At 35.9% G+C, this 19,592-nt stretch overlaps 1 protein-coding gene across 1 annotated transcript in view; it reads right to left on the reverse strand.

Annotated features, from left to right (window-relative positions):
* Positions 1-609: 609 nt before the first annotated feature.
* hs3st3b1a (heparan sulfate (glucosamine) 3-O-sulfotransferase 3B1a) overlaps positions 610-19,592 on the reverse strand; it is a 62,854-nt gene continuing 43,871 nt past the window's right edge. Inside the window, exon 2 of the mRNA XM_030141342.1 lies at positions 610-1,311. Within this exon, the coding sequence (XP_029997202.1) occupies positions 693-1,311 (619 nt within the window). The 3' untranslated portion in view covers positions 610-692. The remainder of the gene's footprint in view (positions 1,312-19,592) is intronic.

Here is a 19,592-nt window from a genome sequence, read left to right on the forward strand (position 1 = left end):
GAGAATAAACTCGTATTTCCAGAGTAAAGTCATTATTTAACGAGAATAGCGTCATAATACAATGAGAATAAAGTTGCACCCACTCATTGAATAATGTAGAACTTGGAACATTTTGTGAAGTTCTACTTTTATTTGAAGTTTACGCACAAAGGCCAAATACTGAGTCTATTACCCCCCCCACCATCAACACATTGCTGCTTTGCTTGTTATGACTTTAAACTCATAAAAGTTTGACTTTATTCTTGTTAAATAATGAGTTTTTTGAAACTACAACTTTATTCTCATTAAAACATGACTTCATTCTCGACATATAACGACTTTATTCTCGTTAAATAATGAGTTTTTTAAAACTAAGACTTTATGATTTTATTCTTGAAATATAGCGACTTTATTCTCGTAGTGACAAGCGTTTTTTAAAATTTTTCTTATGTGGTCCTAATACGCCGTTGTATCATCCTGCTTGTAATACCCGTAAAACAATGTATATTACGAAAAATGAGTCTGAAATTCAAGAATGAAAAGTTTGGTGGATCATGAGTAAACCTGGTTAGGCAGCATAGTGAGTTAATCACTAATCACAATAAATTATCATAAAATAGATTTCTCAACTTTTTTACATATTTGCCAAATACTGTACATACATATATAACAAAATCTCCCCCCCCAAAAAAAGTCAGTCTCATGTTTGCCTCTCAGTCCCAGCCAAAGTCCTGACCGGTCATGTGGTAAAATTTCCTATTAAAAGGTTTGTAGAAGTCCCGTAGCGTCTGGACCACCTCTGGGTCAATACTGGGGTGTGTCCTGCCTTTGGTCTTGCCCAGACAATGTGGTTTGCTGTTCCCCTCGGGTCTCTTAAGGCATGGGAAGCCCTTCGTTGGGTTAAAGTGGAAATATTTCTCTGTCACCACCCTCCGGAGTCCGAGGAAGTCCTGAACGCGAGCCATTTCACCTGCCGGGTCGCTTATGAGCCGCTCTCCGCTCACGAACAGTAACTGGTCCATGGGGAAGTACTGCAGCCAGCGTTCCAGGTGCTTCGCGTACATTCCGATCTGAACGGCGCTCCACGTGGTGTCGATCAGACCGGCCGACGTGTTCTTAAACGTCAGGCTCTCAAAAGAAGGGATGTCCGGCTTCTTGGAGCGGGTCTGGGTGTAGTCGGAAATGGCTCGGGTGACGGGATCCCGGACGACTACGATTAACTTTGTGTCTTTAGACATGGTGTAGATCCGAGCGGGAACTTCCTTTGTGACGTAGTAGCTGGGGGTCTTCTCCATGGTCAGCTGACCCTCGGAGGACTTTGGCATCAATTCCCTGTAAACGACACAATGACAGTGATTTATGACAATGAAGCACAGTTTACAACAAGTGCCCAAGTCATTTTCTTCCGGGGACCACATTCAGCCCAATTTAATCTGAAGTAGGCCGGACCAGTAAAATAATAGCATGATAGCCAGTAAATAATGACAACTCCAGATGGTTTTAGTGCAAAAAAATAACATTCAATTATGCCAGTGTTTCTCAAAAAGTGGGGCGGGCCCCCCTGGAGGGGTGTGAAGGCTTGCCGGGGGGGGCATGGAATCATTCCTAGGTGTTTATTTTTTCTTCAGGTTCGAACATGTATCAGGTGGAACTAATGTTTTAGCGTTGGAGCACCCTGGACTCATTTTAGGGACGTACAACAAACAAATCTACTGCCATGGTGATCTGTCACTAGACTAGACAAAGAGTTTAGTTTCGGAGAATGGACAAGGATTTGACTGGAACAGAAAAATGTGCAATGTTTCTGTTTTTGTACAGTTTGCACTTTGATGTTCTGAGATGTGCAATGTAAACGGGCTCATTGCAGCCACTGATATTGTTAAAATGTTCATCTTTGTTACAAAAATGTGTTTGTTGTTTTAAAAAAAAATTACCCTGTAGTTATAGTTGTAAGATAATTACACATTACCTATTTTTATTTTGAAAAATAATGTCTCAGGGAGCAGTCTTGTTGAGTTCATTTGTATTGTTCAATCAAAAATCTTCGTTATTTTTAATTTGCACAACAAATTATTCAAGGAAAAGCAAAAAGTATTCTTGTGATATTGATGTTTCTTTCAATAAAAGTAATAATTGCACCACAGGTACAATATTGTTGGGGTTGAGGGGGCTTGGAGATTTTTCGTGCTCCAAAGGAGGGCCCGACAGAAAAAGATTGAGAACCACTGAATTATGCCAATATTTACATTTACAAATTATCCAAACAAAAAGGATGTGAATAACCTGAAAAAAATGGAATTTGTAAAGAAATATAAGTACAATTTTATCAATGTTATGCATCGACTTATTATTTGTACATATGCATTACAGATCAGATCTACAAAGGCACAAAATATTTAGTAACAGGCAAAATATTGTTAAAATTCCACGTAATTTTCTTTAGACATTTCAGGTTGTTCATATTTGTTCAGGTTATTCACATTTTAGTGTTAAAGGATAGCTTGTTAACGTAAACATTTTCATAATTTAATGTTTTTTGCACTAAATCAAAGAGGAAAAAATTGGTGTTGTCATTATTTATAGGTTATTCTGATGTTATTTTTGAGTTTGATCCCCTAAATTGCACTTTGCAAATTCATCCTGTGGGCCGGATTGGAACCTTTGGCGGGCCGGTTTTGGTCCCCGGGCCGCATGTTTGACACCCGTGGTTTACAACAAGAACACTTTATCCATGAAATCTCTTTGGTTACAGATAGTATAGTTTTGATGTTTACATTAATTGTTACTTTTTTAGTTTGGCATTTAATGCATGTTTAGTTTGAATTCATTAGTGAACGTACTTCCCTTATTGGGCGAAGTCAGCGGAAGGTTAACGTCGTCAAAAAAAATTAAATTACATCTAGAAAAGCACTCGGAGAGCACAGACCTAACCCTAACTGCCAACCCTAACCTTAACCCTAAACCTAACCCTAACTACTAACTCTAACTGCTATCCCTAAACCTAACCCTAACTACTAACTCTAACTGCTATCCCTAAACCTAACCCTAACTGCTAACTCTTAACTGCTAACCCTAAACCTAGCCCTAAATGCTAACCCTAAACCTACCCCTTACTGCTAACTCTAACTGCTAACCCTAAACCTAGCCTTAACTGCCAACTGCTAACCCTAACCGCTAACCCAAACCCTAAACCTAGCCCTAACTGCTAACCCCAAAATCTAACCCTAACTTCTAACTCTAACTGCTAACCCTAACCGCTAATCGCATAGTATTTGATGTGGCGTGAACAACACATTGCGTTTGGCGTGCTATACATATGCATTTCATCCTTTTGGTGTTATTCAATGCCATTGGATGGCATGTCAATGTGCTAGCTGCTAATCGCGCTAGCCACTAATCGCACTAATGGCGTGCAATTTTACACAGCGTAAATATACACGCTGAAAGCTTATAATGCGTACAGATAACCCGCCAATTAAAGGTGGTGTGTTACCTGTACGCGATTCATGATATCACATTGATACCAGCGAAACTGTCTTTTTTAAAGGGTCTATTTTATGCAAATTCGTTTTATTTTTGTACATCATGAACCGTTAACATTGCCTGAGCCACAACTAAGCTCCGTAATAACACGTAAAAAGGTAAACTGTCTCAACTAATGAAGCTAATTTGATCCGATTTCAGTCGGTTTTGCTTTGTGTTCATTTTTTATTTTTTTTTATTTTTTCTGTTCCATCTTTAGTTCAGTACAAATCCTTCTTTCCCACTGCTGGTCTTACTTTCTGTTTTTGTTAACTTTAATAACCCCCGCTCCTTAGAAAAGTTCTCACGCGGGAAGACAAGTAAAAGTTTGACGGTGTTTCTCGGTGGCAGATTTCACATAGTGTCAGAGAGGAACTAGTCAATCATCATCAAGAAGACAATTGCAAACGCCACGAGCGACATTAACACAGTCTGTGAGCGTACCTAAAGTGACAGGGACTGGTAGGTAGAGCTGGAATCCTATCAGTCATCTATGATTGCGTGTGAACATAACACACAGTTCATGACATGTTCTAAATTCAACCCTAAAGGAAGACATTCATCTCCTGCCTCTGTGTTTAATCTACCCTTAAGACCACAATCCTCTTTCAAACCTCTCAATCCTCACATTGAAATATTCCACACCTTCATTACATGATACAAAAGGCGGTTTAGCCGTGAAAAAGGTCGTATTATGCTTCTTAATGTCATGCCAAAACAGACGGCGGTGACTGCACCTTTCGTCTTGACTGCACCTCTTCTTTTTGTATTTTTTATTTTTAATTTTTTTTTAGAGGGGAAAACGGTGAGATTTGGAGAAGCCTAACATTCCTCAGAAGAAAATGCGACGCTTGGAAGCTGTCTATTCCCATAAGTGCCTATTGGTCCTGACCCAGCATGGCTCTGGTTGATCATAATATAGCCTGTTAACTGCAGCCCTGACTGGATAATGGCTAAAGTGAGCCAAGGGGGATTAGGAATAAGCCAAACACGCTAGAGCATTAGAGGCTGCTTGACTGCCTTGTTGGCTGACTGGGTGGCTGCTTGTCTCTGGAGAGAGAAGAGGGGGGTGAGCAGGAGAGTCAATGTTAAGTAGTTAATCCATAAAAACTTCCAGGAAATTGACACAACAGCCCAAACACATTGTACAGAGATGGCAACATACAAAAAAACTCACTTAATATTAGGAATAAAACAAACAACAACAATCTGTGATCCTTCCAGATAGCCTCATATAACCTGAAGTGTGTTTTTATATAATATATTACTGTCTTTTTTTTTTACATTCTTTATATTTAGATTGAATTATACTGTGTTATAAAGAGTATTTTGTATATTATATTTTCTATAGTATTTCTTAATGTACAACAATCAGTCTATGATCCCTCCAGATAGCCTCATATAACCTGAAGTGTGTTTTTATATAATATATTACTGTCTTTTTTTACATTCTTTATATTTAGATTAAATTATACTGTGTTATAAATAGTATTTCGTATATTGTATTTTCTATAGTATTTCTTAATGTACAACAATCAGTCTATGATCCTTCCAGATAGCCTCATATAACCTGAAGTGTGTTTTTATATAATGTATTACTGTCTTTTTTTTTTTTACATTCTTTATATTTAGATTGAATTATACTATGTTATAAATAGTATTTCATATATTATATTTTCTATAGTATTTCTTAATGTAAAACAACCAGTCTATGATCCTTCCAGATAGCCTCATATAACCTGAAGTGTGTTTTTATATAATATATTACTGCCTTTTTTTTTTACATTCTTTATATTTAGATTGAATTATACTGTGTTATAAATAGTATTTCGTATATTGTATTTTCTATAGTATTTCTTAATGTACAACAATCAGTCTATGATCCTTCCAGATAGTCTCATATAACCTGAAGTGGGTTTTTATATATTATATTACTGTCTTTTTTTACATTCTTTATATTTAGATTGAATTATACTGTGTTATAAATAGTATTTCGTATATTGTATTTTCTATAGTATTTCTTAATGTAAAATAACCGGTCTATGATCCTTCCAGATAGTCTCATATAACCTGAAGTGGGTTTTTATATATTATATTACTGTCTTTTTTTACATTCTTTATATTTAGATTGAATTATACTGTGTTATAAATAGTATTTCGTATATTGTATTTTCTATAGTATTTCTTAATGTAAAATAACCGGTCTATGATCCTTCCAGATAGCCTCATATAACCTGAAGTGGGTTTTTATATAATATATTACTGTCTTTTTTTTACATTCTTTATATTTAGATTGAATTATACTGTGTTATAAATAGTATTTCGTATATTGTATTTTCTATAGTATTTCTTAATGTAAAACAACCAGTCTATGATCCTTCCAGATAGTCTCATATAACCTGAAGTGTGTTTTGCTATAGTGTATTACTATTTTTTTTTTACAGTCTTTATATTTATATTGAATTATACCATGTTATAAATAGTATTTCGTATATTGTATTTTCTATAGTATTTCTTAATGTAAAACAAACAATCACAGTCTATGATCCTTCCAGATAGCCTCATATAACCTGAAGTGTGTTTTGTTTAAATGTATTAACCCTCCGGTATCCCGTCCACCAAGGCCCTTACTAAGCACCAAGTGTGCGTTTTTCGCACACTTGTGGAATAATGTCAAAAAAAAATTCATAGTTTGTTTTTAATTCTTTTACACTTTTTTCTATTTCATCAACTTGAACTGTAAAGAAAAATACCAAATACTCAATAATTGTCACATTTTTTTAACCCTTTAAATGCCGTGTTTGTATTGTAAACACAATTTTTTTGGATGCAAAAAACAAAAAAAAAAATTTTTTTTTCAATATACTACATAAAAAGTGGATCACATATTTGATTTTTTCATCCTGGCATATGTCAATGATTAACTCCAACATTGGTTAATTTGCATTATTATTTTTGGTGCTAGGTCAAATGTTCAAAAATACTACATCTGTCACCAAGTGTGCATAAAATGCACACCTATAAATCAAACTATTAATTATTATGTATTGATTTATTTTTCTGCTCTAATTTGACTTTATTTTTGTGAATCAAGTTCAGCCCTAATCATACATATCAAATGGAAGAAATAGTGCGTTTTAGGCACACTTGGGAGACAGATGCTAGTCTTGTAATTTTCTTTTGTTTACAATGTGCAAATGTTAGTTGGTGGCCAGAATTTTAAAGATCAAGCAAAAATGAAGAACTTTTGAATTCTAACCTTATTTAAATTGTGAAAAATAATATGAAGTTTTTTAACACAAAGTGCAAAGTGTGCCTAAAAGGTGCACCCGGACACCGGAGGGTTAATGTCTTTATTTACATTTTTTATATTTATGCTGAATTATACCCTGTTATATATAGTTTTTAGTATGTTATATTTCTCATAGTATTCCATACTTCAATTCCATACTTCCAGATAGCCTCATATAACCTGAAGTGTGTTTTGCTATAATGTATTTCTGTCTTTTTTTACATTCTTTATATTTATTTTGCAGTATACCCTGTTATAAATCAGCAGATGCAGCATGTGAGTATGGCTATTTGTTATTTTGACCAACTGTCACTATGTCTACCACAGTACAGACAGAATTTACAACAGGCCAAACACATTTTACAGAAACGGCAACATTTGTTATTCAGTTAAAACTCATTTAATATCAGGGATAAAACAAACAACCATCATCTATGATCCTTCCATATAGCCTCATATAACCTGAAGTGTGTTCTTCTATCATGTATTACTGTCTTTTTACATTCTTTATATTACATTGAATTTTACCGTGTTATATTTAGTATTTTTTTTTACCAAATTTTCATATATTTTCATTACACAGATTGAAACCATTTGCTATCATGTATTATTGTCTTTTTTTATTTTCTTTATATTTACATTGAATATACCGTTATATATAGTATTTCGTATATTATGTAGTATTCCATACTTTTATTCCATACTTCCAGATAGCCTCATATAACCTGAAGAGTTTTGCTATCATGTATTACTGTCTTTTTTAAATTTTTAAATTTTAACTTTTTTAAAACACTTTTACAACACAGTAACAATAACAGAGCACAAAACAACAAGGGGGGGGTGTTTGCAGTTCCATATGCACTCGTCTGTTTTTCTGCATCAGATCTGGTAACAAGAATTAGTGTCCTTGAATATAGTCCATTTCTTTCTTTGATTAAACCTTAATCCCCAGAAGAAATGTTCATTTTCGATGATATATATTTCCTCTATAATGTCCAGCCATTGCTGTGGTCAAAGAGGACTATCTTTTTTTACATTCTTTATATTTATATAAAATTATACCCTGGTTTTTATATATATATATATATATATATATATATATATATATATATATATATATATATATAGTATTTTTACCCAGTTTTCATATTTCATGACATTTGTGAATGCCATTACACAGGTTGAAACCATTTTCTATAATCTATTACTGTCTTTTTTACATTCTTTATACTTATATTGAATTGTACCCTGTTATATAGTATTTCATATATTATATTTCTTATAGTATTTCTTATATTTATTATCCCATAAATATTTCCCAAAACCAAATTTCATAGTTATGGTGTCAATATCAACTAGTTGAACAGAAATGAAGAACTTTTTTTTTTTTAATGAAAACTAGAAATCTTTGAAAGGCATAATGCATTGCACAATTTCTGATGATATTTTGCTTTTTTTTTTTATTTTATTTTACATGATAATAATTCTCCTTAAAGATCATGAGCTATGAATCTGCAATACAACTTTGAATTATTAATGCACAATAGTCTATTTCTCTAAATTATGTATTATCAAAATATTATCAGCAATATTTTTCATAATTAAAACCACTTCAGTGTTCTTTTTTTTTCTGAGTTTCAGTTTTCTTCCTCTATATGTCTGAAATGTTCGGAAGTCGTGTCATGTTCATAAAGAAAAAGCTAAAAACCACAATTAACAAAACGTCTGTTAGACAGAAATCTTATCGTTTATCGTGATAATAATCAATATTAACAGATGAAAATGTTTATCATGAGAACATTTTGTCCATATTGACCAGTCGTAACTGAAATGCCATTAAGTATTAGGGGTGTAAGAAAATATCGGTTCCGCAATATATCGTGATATGTCATTTCACAATACTGTATCGATATTAAAAAGTACTGTATCGATTTTTTTTTTTTGGGTATTTATTCAAATGCAGATATTGTGGAGCTTCATTTTTGTTTTTTTTTTTGTTTTTTTTCTTTTTTGTTTATATTTTATTTATTAATATTTAACACTCTTTTATTCAATAATGTTAGTTCCTTTGTTGGGATTGAACTAAAATACTGTTCTGATGTTAGTTCTGAACTAATAGAATATGAACATTTGAGCAGGATCTTAAAATGTAATGTCTGTAAAAAAGAATTTCAGTTTGAACACAGGAACATTTTGTGATATAACATTAGATCCTGTTAGTATCAAATAAAAATGTGTTTAGTATTTGTGCAGATATCTGGTGAAATTCAATTCATCAAGGAAATAATCAATAAAAAAAAGAAACAAACAAAAAATTACCTTTTTAACAGTATCATGATATATCGTGATATATAATATCATGATCCTAGTATTGTGATTAACTTTCAGTCGAGGGAAATTTTGTGATATAGCATTAGACCTGCTGTGATCAAATAAAAATGTGCTTAGCATATGTATTTTTCTGGCGTAATTCCATTCTTCCAGGAAATAATCTTTTAAACAAAGGAACGAAACCAATAAAAAAAAATTGCCTCTTTAACAGTATCGCGATATATCGTGATATATCCTAGTATTGTGATTTGTATCGTATAACCAGATTCTTGACAATACACAGCCCTATTAAGTATACAATATAGAAATATACAGAAGAGAGAGACTGGAACAAGTAATTTTTCACACAAATATAGGACTTCGTAGATATAGCTATTTATAATCACATTCTACACAGTATAATAATAATAATTCTCCAGTTATTAAGTCTGTTCTGCTAAAACTAAATGAAAAATACTCACACATCCATGTTATTTCTGTTTTTGTCAGTGGATCGGAGAAGTACTTAATAAGTTGTTGTTGACGGATGAGCTCTGGGCTTTTGACATCACTTTCTGGCCTCCAGCAACAGCCTCAAAAAACCGTCTTGTGATTGTCAGTAAAAATGTAAATCTTGGGTTATTACAGTATTTGCTATAACAGTCATGTTTTGATAGCGAGTGGTTTATCTAAAGTGAACAAAAGCAGAAAAGCTGTGCCATTAAAGTGATTACCATAATAACCAACCATCTGTTGGAACTTGCACAAGGAGCTTCAATATCTCTCCAAACCAACAAGCTTTCATCTTACAAATTTATGTGGTGGAAACGAAACAGAAAATAGACTGCAAGATGTTTTTTTTTTTTTTTCCCATGAGGAGCACTGGGAAAAGGTTTAGTGATGATGGGAAAAGTATGCATCATCCTCATTAGTGGCACACAAACACACAAGGTGAAGCTTTTATTGTGCACTTTCATCACCTGTTGTCACCTGCTCTGTCCTTTTTCTGTCCTTAGTACTGATTAGGCCTGGAACGGTACACAAAATTTTTGGTTCGGTACGTTTTCGGTTTTGAAAGCCACGGTTCGTTTTTTTTTTCAGTTCGGTACAGAAAAAACAGACAACCCCTCAAAATGTCTTTAATACATTTATGAATTTTTGAACAATTTTCCCCCAATTTTTGGACATAATAAAATATAAAAAGACAGGAGTAATATAATTCTGCTGCTTTAAATCAAATAGAAAATAAAATAAATTATTAATATTAGGGGCGTAAGAAAATATCGGTTCTGCAATATATCGCGATATTTCATTTCACGATACTGTATCGATATTAAAAAGTACTGTATTGATATTTTTAGGTATTTATTCAAATGCAGATATTGTGGAGGTTCATTTTTGTTTTTTGTTTTTCTTTTTTGTTTCTATTTTATTTATTATTATGTAACACTCTTTTGTTCAATAATGTTCGTTCCTTTGTTGGGATTGAAGTAAAATAATGTTCTGATGTTAGTTCTGAACTGATAGGATATGAACATTTGAACATGATCTGAAACTGTAATGTCTGTAAAACAGAATTTCAGTTTGAACACAGGAACATTTTGTGATATAACATTAAATCCTTTTGCGATCAAATAAAAATGTGTTTAGTATTTGTGTAGATTTCTGGTGTAATTCGATTCTTCAAGGAAATAATCATTTAAAAAAAAAAAGAAAGAAACAAAAAATTGCCTTTTTAACAGTATCATGATATATCGTGATCTTAGTATTGTGATTTGTATCATATCGCCAGATTCTTGCCAACACACAGCCCTAATTAATATTACTAAATGTATTTTAAACATTACTATTGCACTTTTCCCTGATGGGTAGTTTTGAACAAACAACAAAAATCTAATCACAGTTTTGTCAGTTCACATTCTGCAGAAAAATAACAACAAAAAAATTCCACACGAAGTGCAACATTAACAAGAGGGCAAACTGGTATTCTCTTTTAACAAACTAAAGAGCAACATTGACAACAAAATGAACCAAATTATTTATTTTAGGTCAACTAACAAACTGTTTAGGACACTTTGTGTATGTGTGTGTGTGTGTGTGTGTGTGTGTGTGTGCAGGGTGCAATTTGTTGTGGGGATGTTTTTTTTTTTTTTTTTTTTTTTTTTGGTTCGAGTGTGTGTGTGTGTGTGGGGGGGGGCATAACTAATGTAACTACTTCTGGCGTGAAACAAAAGTGAAAGTGAAACTTTACATACTTTCAACGTCCGAATCCGGGTTCTATTCCTCTATTATGAATGAATGAATGAATGAATGAATGAATGAAAGAGCCTCCGAGTAGAGCCATGTCACTGAATTGACTCACTGAATCATTCACAAATCACTAAATCGTTGGGGAATCGATCACTTGCTGAATCGTTCACGAATCGCTGAATTGTTCTGGAATCGATGACGCGCTGAATCATTTCGCAAATCGCCGAATCGCTGAGTCTATTGAACCGCTGAACGAGACTAGATAACCCTACTAAGAAGACCCAACAGAAGCCATATTAGATCGTGAAAAAACAAGGCGAATGTAGCGATCTGAAGTCAGCTATTTTTGTAACGTTTAAAATGTGAAAGTTTAATTGTTAGAAAATACACTAATAAAGTTTAGCACGAAGTTGTTTCAAGCAACGATAGATAGATAGATAGATAGATAGATAGATAGATAGATAGATAGATAGATAGATAGATAGATAGATAGATAGATAGATAGATAGATAGATAGATAGATAGATAGATAGATAGATAGATAGATAGATAGAAATATACTTTATTCATCCCATAGGGAAATTTACAAAAAATTCTAATTAACACTAATTGAAAATTAACACTAAAAACACCAACAAACACACGGCAAAACATGGAGCTACTGGCAGGGCTACCACTTGTGACAGTGCCGGAAGAAAAAAAAACAAACATACAATACATAATACATACAATGCTAGTTTGATATCCTATAACCAGAGCTGGTTGAAGACTATATCTTGCTAGTCTTTAGCCATTACAAGTCTAGGTAGCAGGCTAGTGTTCACTAACTATACCCGAAGCCATTGTGGGGATGTAATCATTAGTGACTTGTCTGCAACCTGTATTGCTTTCCCATCACTACTTCTTAGGTTCATGCATTTATTCCACTTTTCTGTTCCCTGGGAGATTTAGTCACGACTGCATGTGGTCAAAAAAAACACAAGGTAGGTACGGGAGACGCAAACAACTGCAATTATCCTCAGTTTGTCTTGCATATACACAAGCAGGGCGCTGTAGGCCTTTCCTGGGGCCTCCAGAGATACAAGAACTTACTACCAATCAAACTTTCCACTTAGTCCCCGAGCAAAACAATCTGTGAGAAGTCCATGCATTATTCATCTTAGCGCAGATAGAGAGTAGGAGAACCTCTGTGACTGTGCAAAGAAGTGAGAGTCGCCTTAAGGGGGGGGGGGGGGGGGGGGGGGCAAACGTAGCAAGCTTTCACGATTTGTTCTGCTTAATAAACAATGTCGCCTGGAACCAATAGGTTTTTATTGCATCCCCATCTATCAATCAGCCATGAAAAGGCATAATCATTCAGCTTCCAGACAGGGTAAAAAAATGCTACTTCTCTGAGCAAGACGTGAACTTTCCGACACTGTCCTCTTAGGTTTTGTTTCACTTACAGTATGAAACCAAAAAACACAGCTTTACTCTGACATTTAAGCGTCTAATTGGCGGTAAGTCTAGTTTTAAAGTCGTAAACTTTAAAAAGTTTCTTCCTATAATTGGTGCTCTAAACCTGTCCCGTTAAACTTACAGGACTGGGAGGATAACGACAGGAGGTGTAGAGGACAGTTAAAAGAGCAGGATAGAGTAGAGGAGGGAGAGAAACTGTACACTGTAAAATAGAAATGTTGTTCCGACATGTTATTCTGTGTTAGAACAACAGCTGGTAACTTGACTTGTGATAACACAAAAATACAAGTTTAAAGTGTCTGAAATCTTAACTTGAAAATCCTTGTCTACCTTAGGGTGTATTCACACCTGAAAAGTCCTTTGGTCCGCTTATTTGATTCGGATCGAATGTGGACTTTCTTTTTTTCATTTGGGTCGGATCGCATTCTCATTACACTTTTTGCTAGTGGACCAAAATACATAAACAGAAGCACGCATGTGACGAACTGTGCTGGCATTGGACAGAAAAGTCAGGGGCAGGGTCAATCAGAGACGGCCGGTGTTGATGAAAATAGACGTGGTGCTCCTACATACAGTTATCATTTTTGGAATATTTATTCTATTTTTACAGACACAAATTTACGAAAATAATGTTAACACTCCAGAAAAGCTCATTCGGAGCCAGTTTCGTAATATGTGCATCTGACCAAATATCAATGAGACATTCAATCTCCTCATTGCTCCACATCTGTCCACGGCTCATGGTTGCTGCTGTTAGCGCTGACCACCCGTAAACCTCAGCTACTTCCAGAGGCTACGGTGGCTCGTCAAGCACAAAAATGCGCAAGAGTCCTTGGTTTGTTTCGGCTCGAGGCCGGTTATACTCACACCAGAAGTGAACCGGCCCAGAGTCCGTTTGGAAGCGGACCGAGATCACCTAGTCGGTCTGCTTGTTTGATTGAAATAGGAGTTCGCATGTTTGTATTCACACCTAAAAAAAAGTCTGGACTTTCCGGGGAAACGAACTCTGGTCTGTTTTAAGTGGACCAAACACAGTAGGTGTGAATACGCCCTTAGTAAATTTTGTCTACTTAACTTCAGTGACAGTTCAGGAGAGTGGGCGGAGTTAAGCACTGTGTCATCATGTTTTGGTCACGTGACGCCCCAATGCATCACAGACAATTATCAGGTACCTTTTCCAGTCATGAACTTATTGTTGCTCTTTTATGCCTTTTTTCGAAGCTGGGAATCTATTTTGTAGCACACAATACGCATACATTTTTTAAGGGAAGTGCTTCAACTGTATGAAGTTCCACTGTTGGAAATTATGGAAGTAAAAAAAAATTGGAACTTTGTCCTTTTGTAACTGAAATTGCTGCAGCTGAACTGTTCTAATAATGATTTGACATGACTAACATTTTCAACTAGAAAAGCACTCAGAAAGCACAGACCTCCACCAAGGGAGATCAGTGCCCCCCCGGATCACCACCACAATTTAATCATTTGTTCCTTTTGCCAGTATCAACATTTCCTGAAATTTTCATCCAAATCTGTCCAAAGCTTTTTGAGTTATCTTGTACACGGACAGATAGAGATAGAGATTTGTGACGAAATGAAAAAAATCACGCAGCTAGAAATAAAGATATAAGATAAGCTTTACAGTTCGTCAACACATCATGGCGTAGTGATAAGCGCGGTGGTAAGTCTTTCTGTCATTACTCACCTGAATCTCTTGGATTACGGTGAACAATTTCGAAGTGCCATCCACCATAAACAAACCATGTGTTTACAAACGGAGTTGAGAGGTAACTCGGGCATCTTCAGAATTTTGTTGCGACGTATCTGACAGCGGCAGCTGGTACAGACACGAGGCGGAAACAGCAGGAGCTCCCTTCCCTCTATGTGTATTCCTCCAGCCGTTTTCGCGTTTCAGCTGTTTCTTTGTCATGTTTGTTTCATCCATATAATAGCAGCGGCAGCGCGAGCCTTTGCTTCCCACAATGCACATCGCGACAAAATTCTGAAGATGCCCGAGTTACTGCTCGACTCTGTTTGTAAACACATGGTTTGTTTCTGGTGGATGGCACTTCGAAATTGTTCACTGTAATCCAAGAGATTCAGGTGAGTAATCACAGACAGACTTACAGATTCATGATACTGAGGATATGACTGAGGTTTGACAGATTTGATGAAAAATTGGTCACGAAAGTCTCCCACACCTTCAAGTATAGATGGGTATGTTCTTGTGTTTTGTAATACTTTGTAAAATCTCCTTCAATTAAATAAAAGTTATTAAAAAAACAAAAAAACAACTAGAAGCACTTGGAGAGCGCAGACCTCCGCCAAGGCTGATCAGTGCCCCCCCCGTGGGCCCCCCCACCCCCGATCACCACCAAAATTTAATCATTTCTTCCTTATCCCATTTCCAACAAACCCTGAAAATTTCATCCAAATCTGTCCATAACTTTTTGAGTTATGTTGCACACTAATGGACAGACAGACAAACAGACAGACAGACAAACAAACCCTGGCAAAAACATAACCTCCTTGGCGGAGGTAAAAATGTAAGTGGGAGGTCAAAGGGGTGAATTGGGATTGGGCCTAAATTTAAAGTCACTAGCCAATTTAGATTCTACGCCTGCATTTTCCTTCAGCATCAACACAAGACAGATCCCACTTCCATCAACCTGCAGACAGATATTAATCCAGCAGTGCTGTGTTGCGTAACGCCTCAGTGTTTTGTCTGCTGGGCACTCAGGTGTGTCCATTAAAGTGGCTGCTGACGAGACAGCGTGCGAAAGCGACCACCTTGTTTACATTCACCGCTATCAGGAAAGCCGGTTCAAAGGTAGGAATTTACAACGGTACCGCATGCAGCGTTGTGTGTCTGTCTCCTGGATGATGCCCAAAGTAGGAAAAAGAAGTATGGCGCAGGAAAAACTCCGACAAGACTTTTAGTTGAAGTTTGTATCCTGCAGTATTCCGCTTGACTGACTCTAATTGGCATCTATACGGTATTTCAGCTTTTCAGACGACTATGACAAGGGACTGCTCCGTAGGAAAAAAAAAAAAAAAAAAAAACCTCAGCATTATCTAACGTCATGATGAGTTCTAATCTTACGCTGCAGCTCTGAGAGCAGCGGAGCTACTGTGGGAATCGTTCCTCTTTGCAAAGACAGGATGAGAGGTGGTGGTATGCGACCACTTAGAATAATCGGAGCAATTTAGCGAGAGACGAGTTCCAGACAGAAATCAAAGGGGAAAGGATCTCTAAAGAAAGGTGTGCTCGGACCAATGAAGCCTGTCTTATCACGAGTGTGAAAGTTATCATCTTTACACCCGGGTTTTCGGATTTGACGTTAGGCAGAATATAGTATCTTGACAGCATTCCTAAACGCCAATGATGGCGCACAGAGGGCCTTTTACCCTTTCCTCCATTATTATTGTCAGTATGTAAGAGTCCAAGGCCACCTGGCTGTCTGATGGAGACAGGCCCAATTTGAGAAAAGGAGGAGGAGGAGGAGGAAGAACAGCGTGTGAGCCATCCTGGCTTCCCTCACACAACTGTCAGCCTTGCATTAACACGTAACAATTCTGACAGTCTGTTGTTTAGAGAACCAGCCAGCAGCTTTTATTGCCGTGATGGTGCGGGAAAAAATGTAAACCAATCACGCTAAAACATTTTTGCACTCCTCGTGAAAGCAATGGAAGCGCATCAGTGCATAGATCGGTGGTTTCCAACCTTTTATGGCCCGTGACCCCATTTTAACGTCACAAATTTCTGATGACCCCAGACATGTTTTTTTTTTTTTTTTTTTTTGCTGAAATTCATTTGTTTTTGATCATGTAATAGTTTGCTAATAAATGTTGCAAATAAACGTTAATTTTAGACGACATTTAGTCTATATAATGGATATTATTATGGACGGAGGCGGAAAAGCCAGGTGTAGATTACTGCACAAAGTGAGAATTTGATTTTCCTTGGTCAGTATTATGGGTGTACAAAATATTGGTTCTGCAATATATATTTCATTTCACAATACTGTATTGATATTAAAAAGTACTGAATCGATTTTTTTTTACGTATTTAGTCAAAAGCAGATATTGTGGAGGTTCATTTTTGTTTTTTTGTTTTTCTTTTTCGTTTGTATTTGATCACTTATTATTTTACACTCTTTTATTAAATAATGTTAGTTCCTTTGTTGGAATTGCACAAAAATAATGTTCTGATGTTAGTTCTGAACTAATAGAATATGAACATTTGAGCAGGATCTTAATCTGTAATGTCTGTAAAACATAACTGAAGTTTGAACACAGGAACATTTTGTGAAATAGCATCAGATCCTGTTGTGATCAAATAAAAATGTGTTTAATATTTGTGCATATTTCTGGTGTAATTCAGTTCTTCAAGGAAATAATCATTTTAAAAAAGAAACAAACAAAAAAATAGCTTTTTTAACAGTATCATGATATATCGTATCGTTATCGGAGTATTGTGATTTGTATTGTATCATCAGATTCTTGCCAATATACAACCCTAGTGAGTATATGTACAGTCAGTCCAGCTTGGATTTACAAGGCTGACAATTAATACAGAACAACCAATAACTCAAACTATGAATAATGAAAGAGCTGCAGCATCTGAAACTGACCACAATGAACATTTGTAAGGTAAACAGAACCACAGCGCTTCAGTTTCAGACTCACAGTTTGTCATGTCTTTTATGGATTGGGCTTCTCTCTTAACTCACCATACAGGGTGAGTCAGAAAAAACGCTCTTTCCATTTAAAGAAATTGTACTGCTAAAACGGAAACACTGATTTTCCTTTTGACCATACAGTCATATTGATGTGGTTATTGAGCATGTCTGGTGATGTAGTCATAGATTTATTGCATTGCATAAGAGAGAGAAGGTCCATTGTTTATTGGGCACTGAAATACCTGCCAACACAATGTATGCCACAGTGAACAAACTTGAAATTGACAACAATTACAAGAGTCGGGGTTTTGCTTTCACACTCAGGACATAGGCCTACATGACAGTGCCCAGGGAGTTTTCATCATGGCAAGACCACAGCGATTGCAGGTATTATTTCCTCATCGAGTTGTCTGTTTGGGTCAGGAGAGAGAGTGGCCACCTAGATCCCCGGACTTGACCCCCCTTGATTTTTTCTTGTGGGGGTATCTTAAAAACCGTGTGTATCAGACTGTTCCACAAACTCTTCAGGAACTCCGAAATCGCATCACGGCTGAAATCCAAGCCCTACGACGAACACGAATGGCGAGAAGAGCTGTGTTAGAGATGCGACAACGAGCACAGATTTGCATCAATCTGAATGGTAGCCAGGTTGAAGGTCGTGCCGGACGACTTCGTTGAGACAAAACATTTTGATGGCGAGTAAACATGCTGTAATGGTTGACAATTTCAATTTCATTCACGGTGGCATAAACTGTGTTGGCAGATATTTCGGTGCACAATAAACAATGGACATTCCCTCTGTTATGCTATGCCATAAATCAATGATTCAATCGCCAGACATGCTCAATAACCACATCAATATGACTGTATGATCAAAAGAAAAATAAGCATTTCCATTTCAGTGGTACAATTTCTTTAAATGAAAAGAGCGTTTTTTCTGACTCACCCTGTATATTTTCATTAGTAGGGTTTTTTTTTAAATTATTATTATTTTTATCAATTACTAGAAATTTTAAAGTCTTTCTGATTGAATTTGAAAAACATATTAAATCAATGGAATTTATCTTTAACAAAAAAAGCACTCTGACAGTTTCTAAGGAATTCTTTAAAAAAAGGACTGAACTTACCCTCTGATGTATTTATTTATCTATTTTTCTTAGATCTGTATATTTTAAGTTTTTTTTTTTTTTTAATTATTATTATTATTATGTCTATTCTTCTTTGTGTCTCTAAGTCTTTGCATTATTTTAATTTATTTGTTTAGATGCTTTTTTCGTTTTGACATCTTGATGTTTTTTTTCCCAAATTTCTCTGTTTTGTATACCTACATATTTTCAATGAAGTTGGAAAAAAAACAACAATATTTTTTATTATTTATTTTACAATATATATTTTTTATTAGTAAGTTGTTAGTTTTTTTTTTTTAATCAATTACTAGAAATTTCAGGCGACCCCATTTCAATTCCGGGCGACCCCACGTACGGTCCCGACCCAAACGTTGAAAAACACTGGTATAAGATGGATGGGTTTTCACTGCTGTTTTAAGTGTTTTAATACCTTTCTCAAGCAGAGCCAAAACTCCGAAGCAGAAAACGAAAATTAAAGACTGTTGTGATGGCCCTGACCAGTTGGTTTGCTGGGTATTGTTGGTGTGTTTCTGTTGCAGAGGATTGGATACATCTGGTGCTGCCAGGAGGACATGATTTGGTGCCTTGGAGGTGTGGCTGACTGGGGATTGCAAACGAGCCACACCTGGTTGGGAGGTCATATAGGCCAGGCTTCTGCTGGATACTCTCTCTCTCTCCCTGGGCTGCTACTCTTCACATCTAGTCAGCCATGGCTGGACCCCTTGTACTTGTAAAATAAAGAATGTTCATTCTTTGATGGCAAGACAACCGTGTGGTCTCACCTATGTGCTGTTGTGGCCTAGAGGAGTTGGGCATAACAAATGGGGGCTCGTCCAAACTAAAAGTGGCTGGTTATTGTTTGGGTAGGTGGTTTGAGTGTCTCGTTTACTTGATTGCCTGCACACTGGTTGCTGTGGTTCATTGTTGGAGCTGTGTTGGTCTCTGGTAATTGTGAAATGCATGTTTGTTGCTTGT

This window comes from Sphaeramia orbicularis, chromosome 8 (genome assembly GCF_902148855.1).
Source record: "Sphaeramia orbicularis chromosome 8, fSphaOr1.1, whole genome shotgun sequence".
In the NCBI taxonomy this organism is placed as follows: Eukaryota; Metazoa; Chordata; class Actinopteri; order Kurtiformes; family Apogonidae; genus Sphaeramia; species Sphaeramia orbicularis.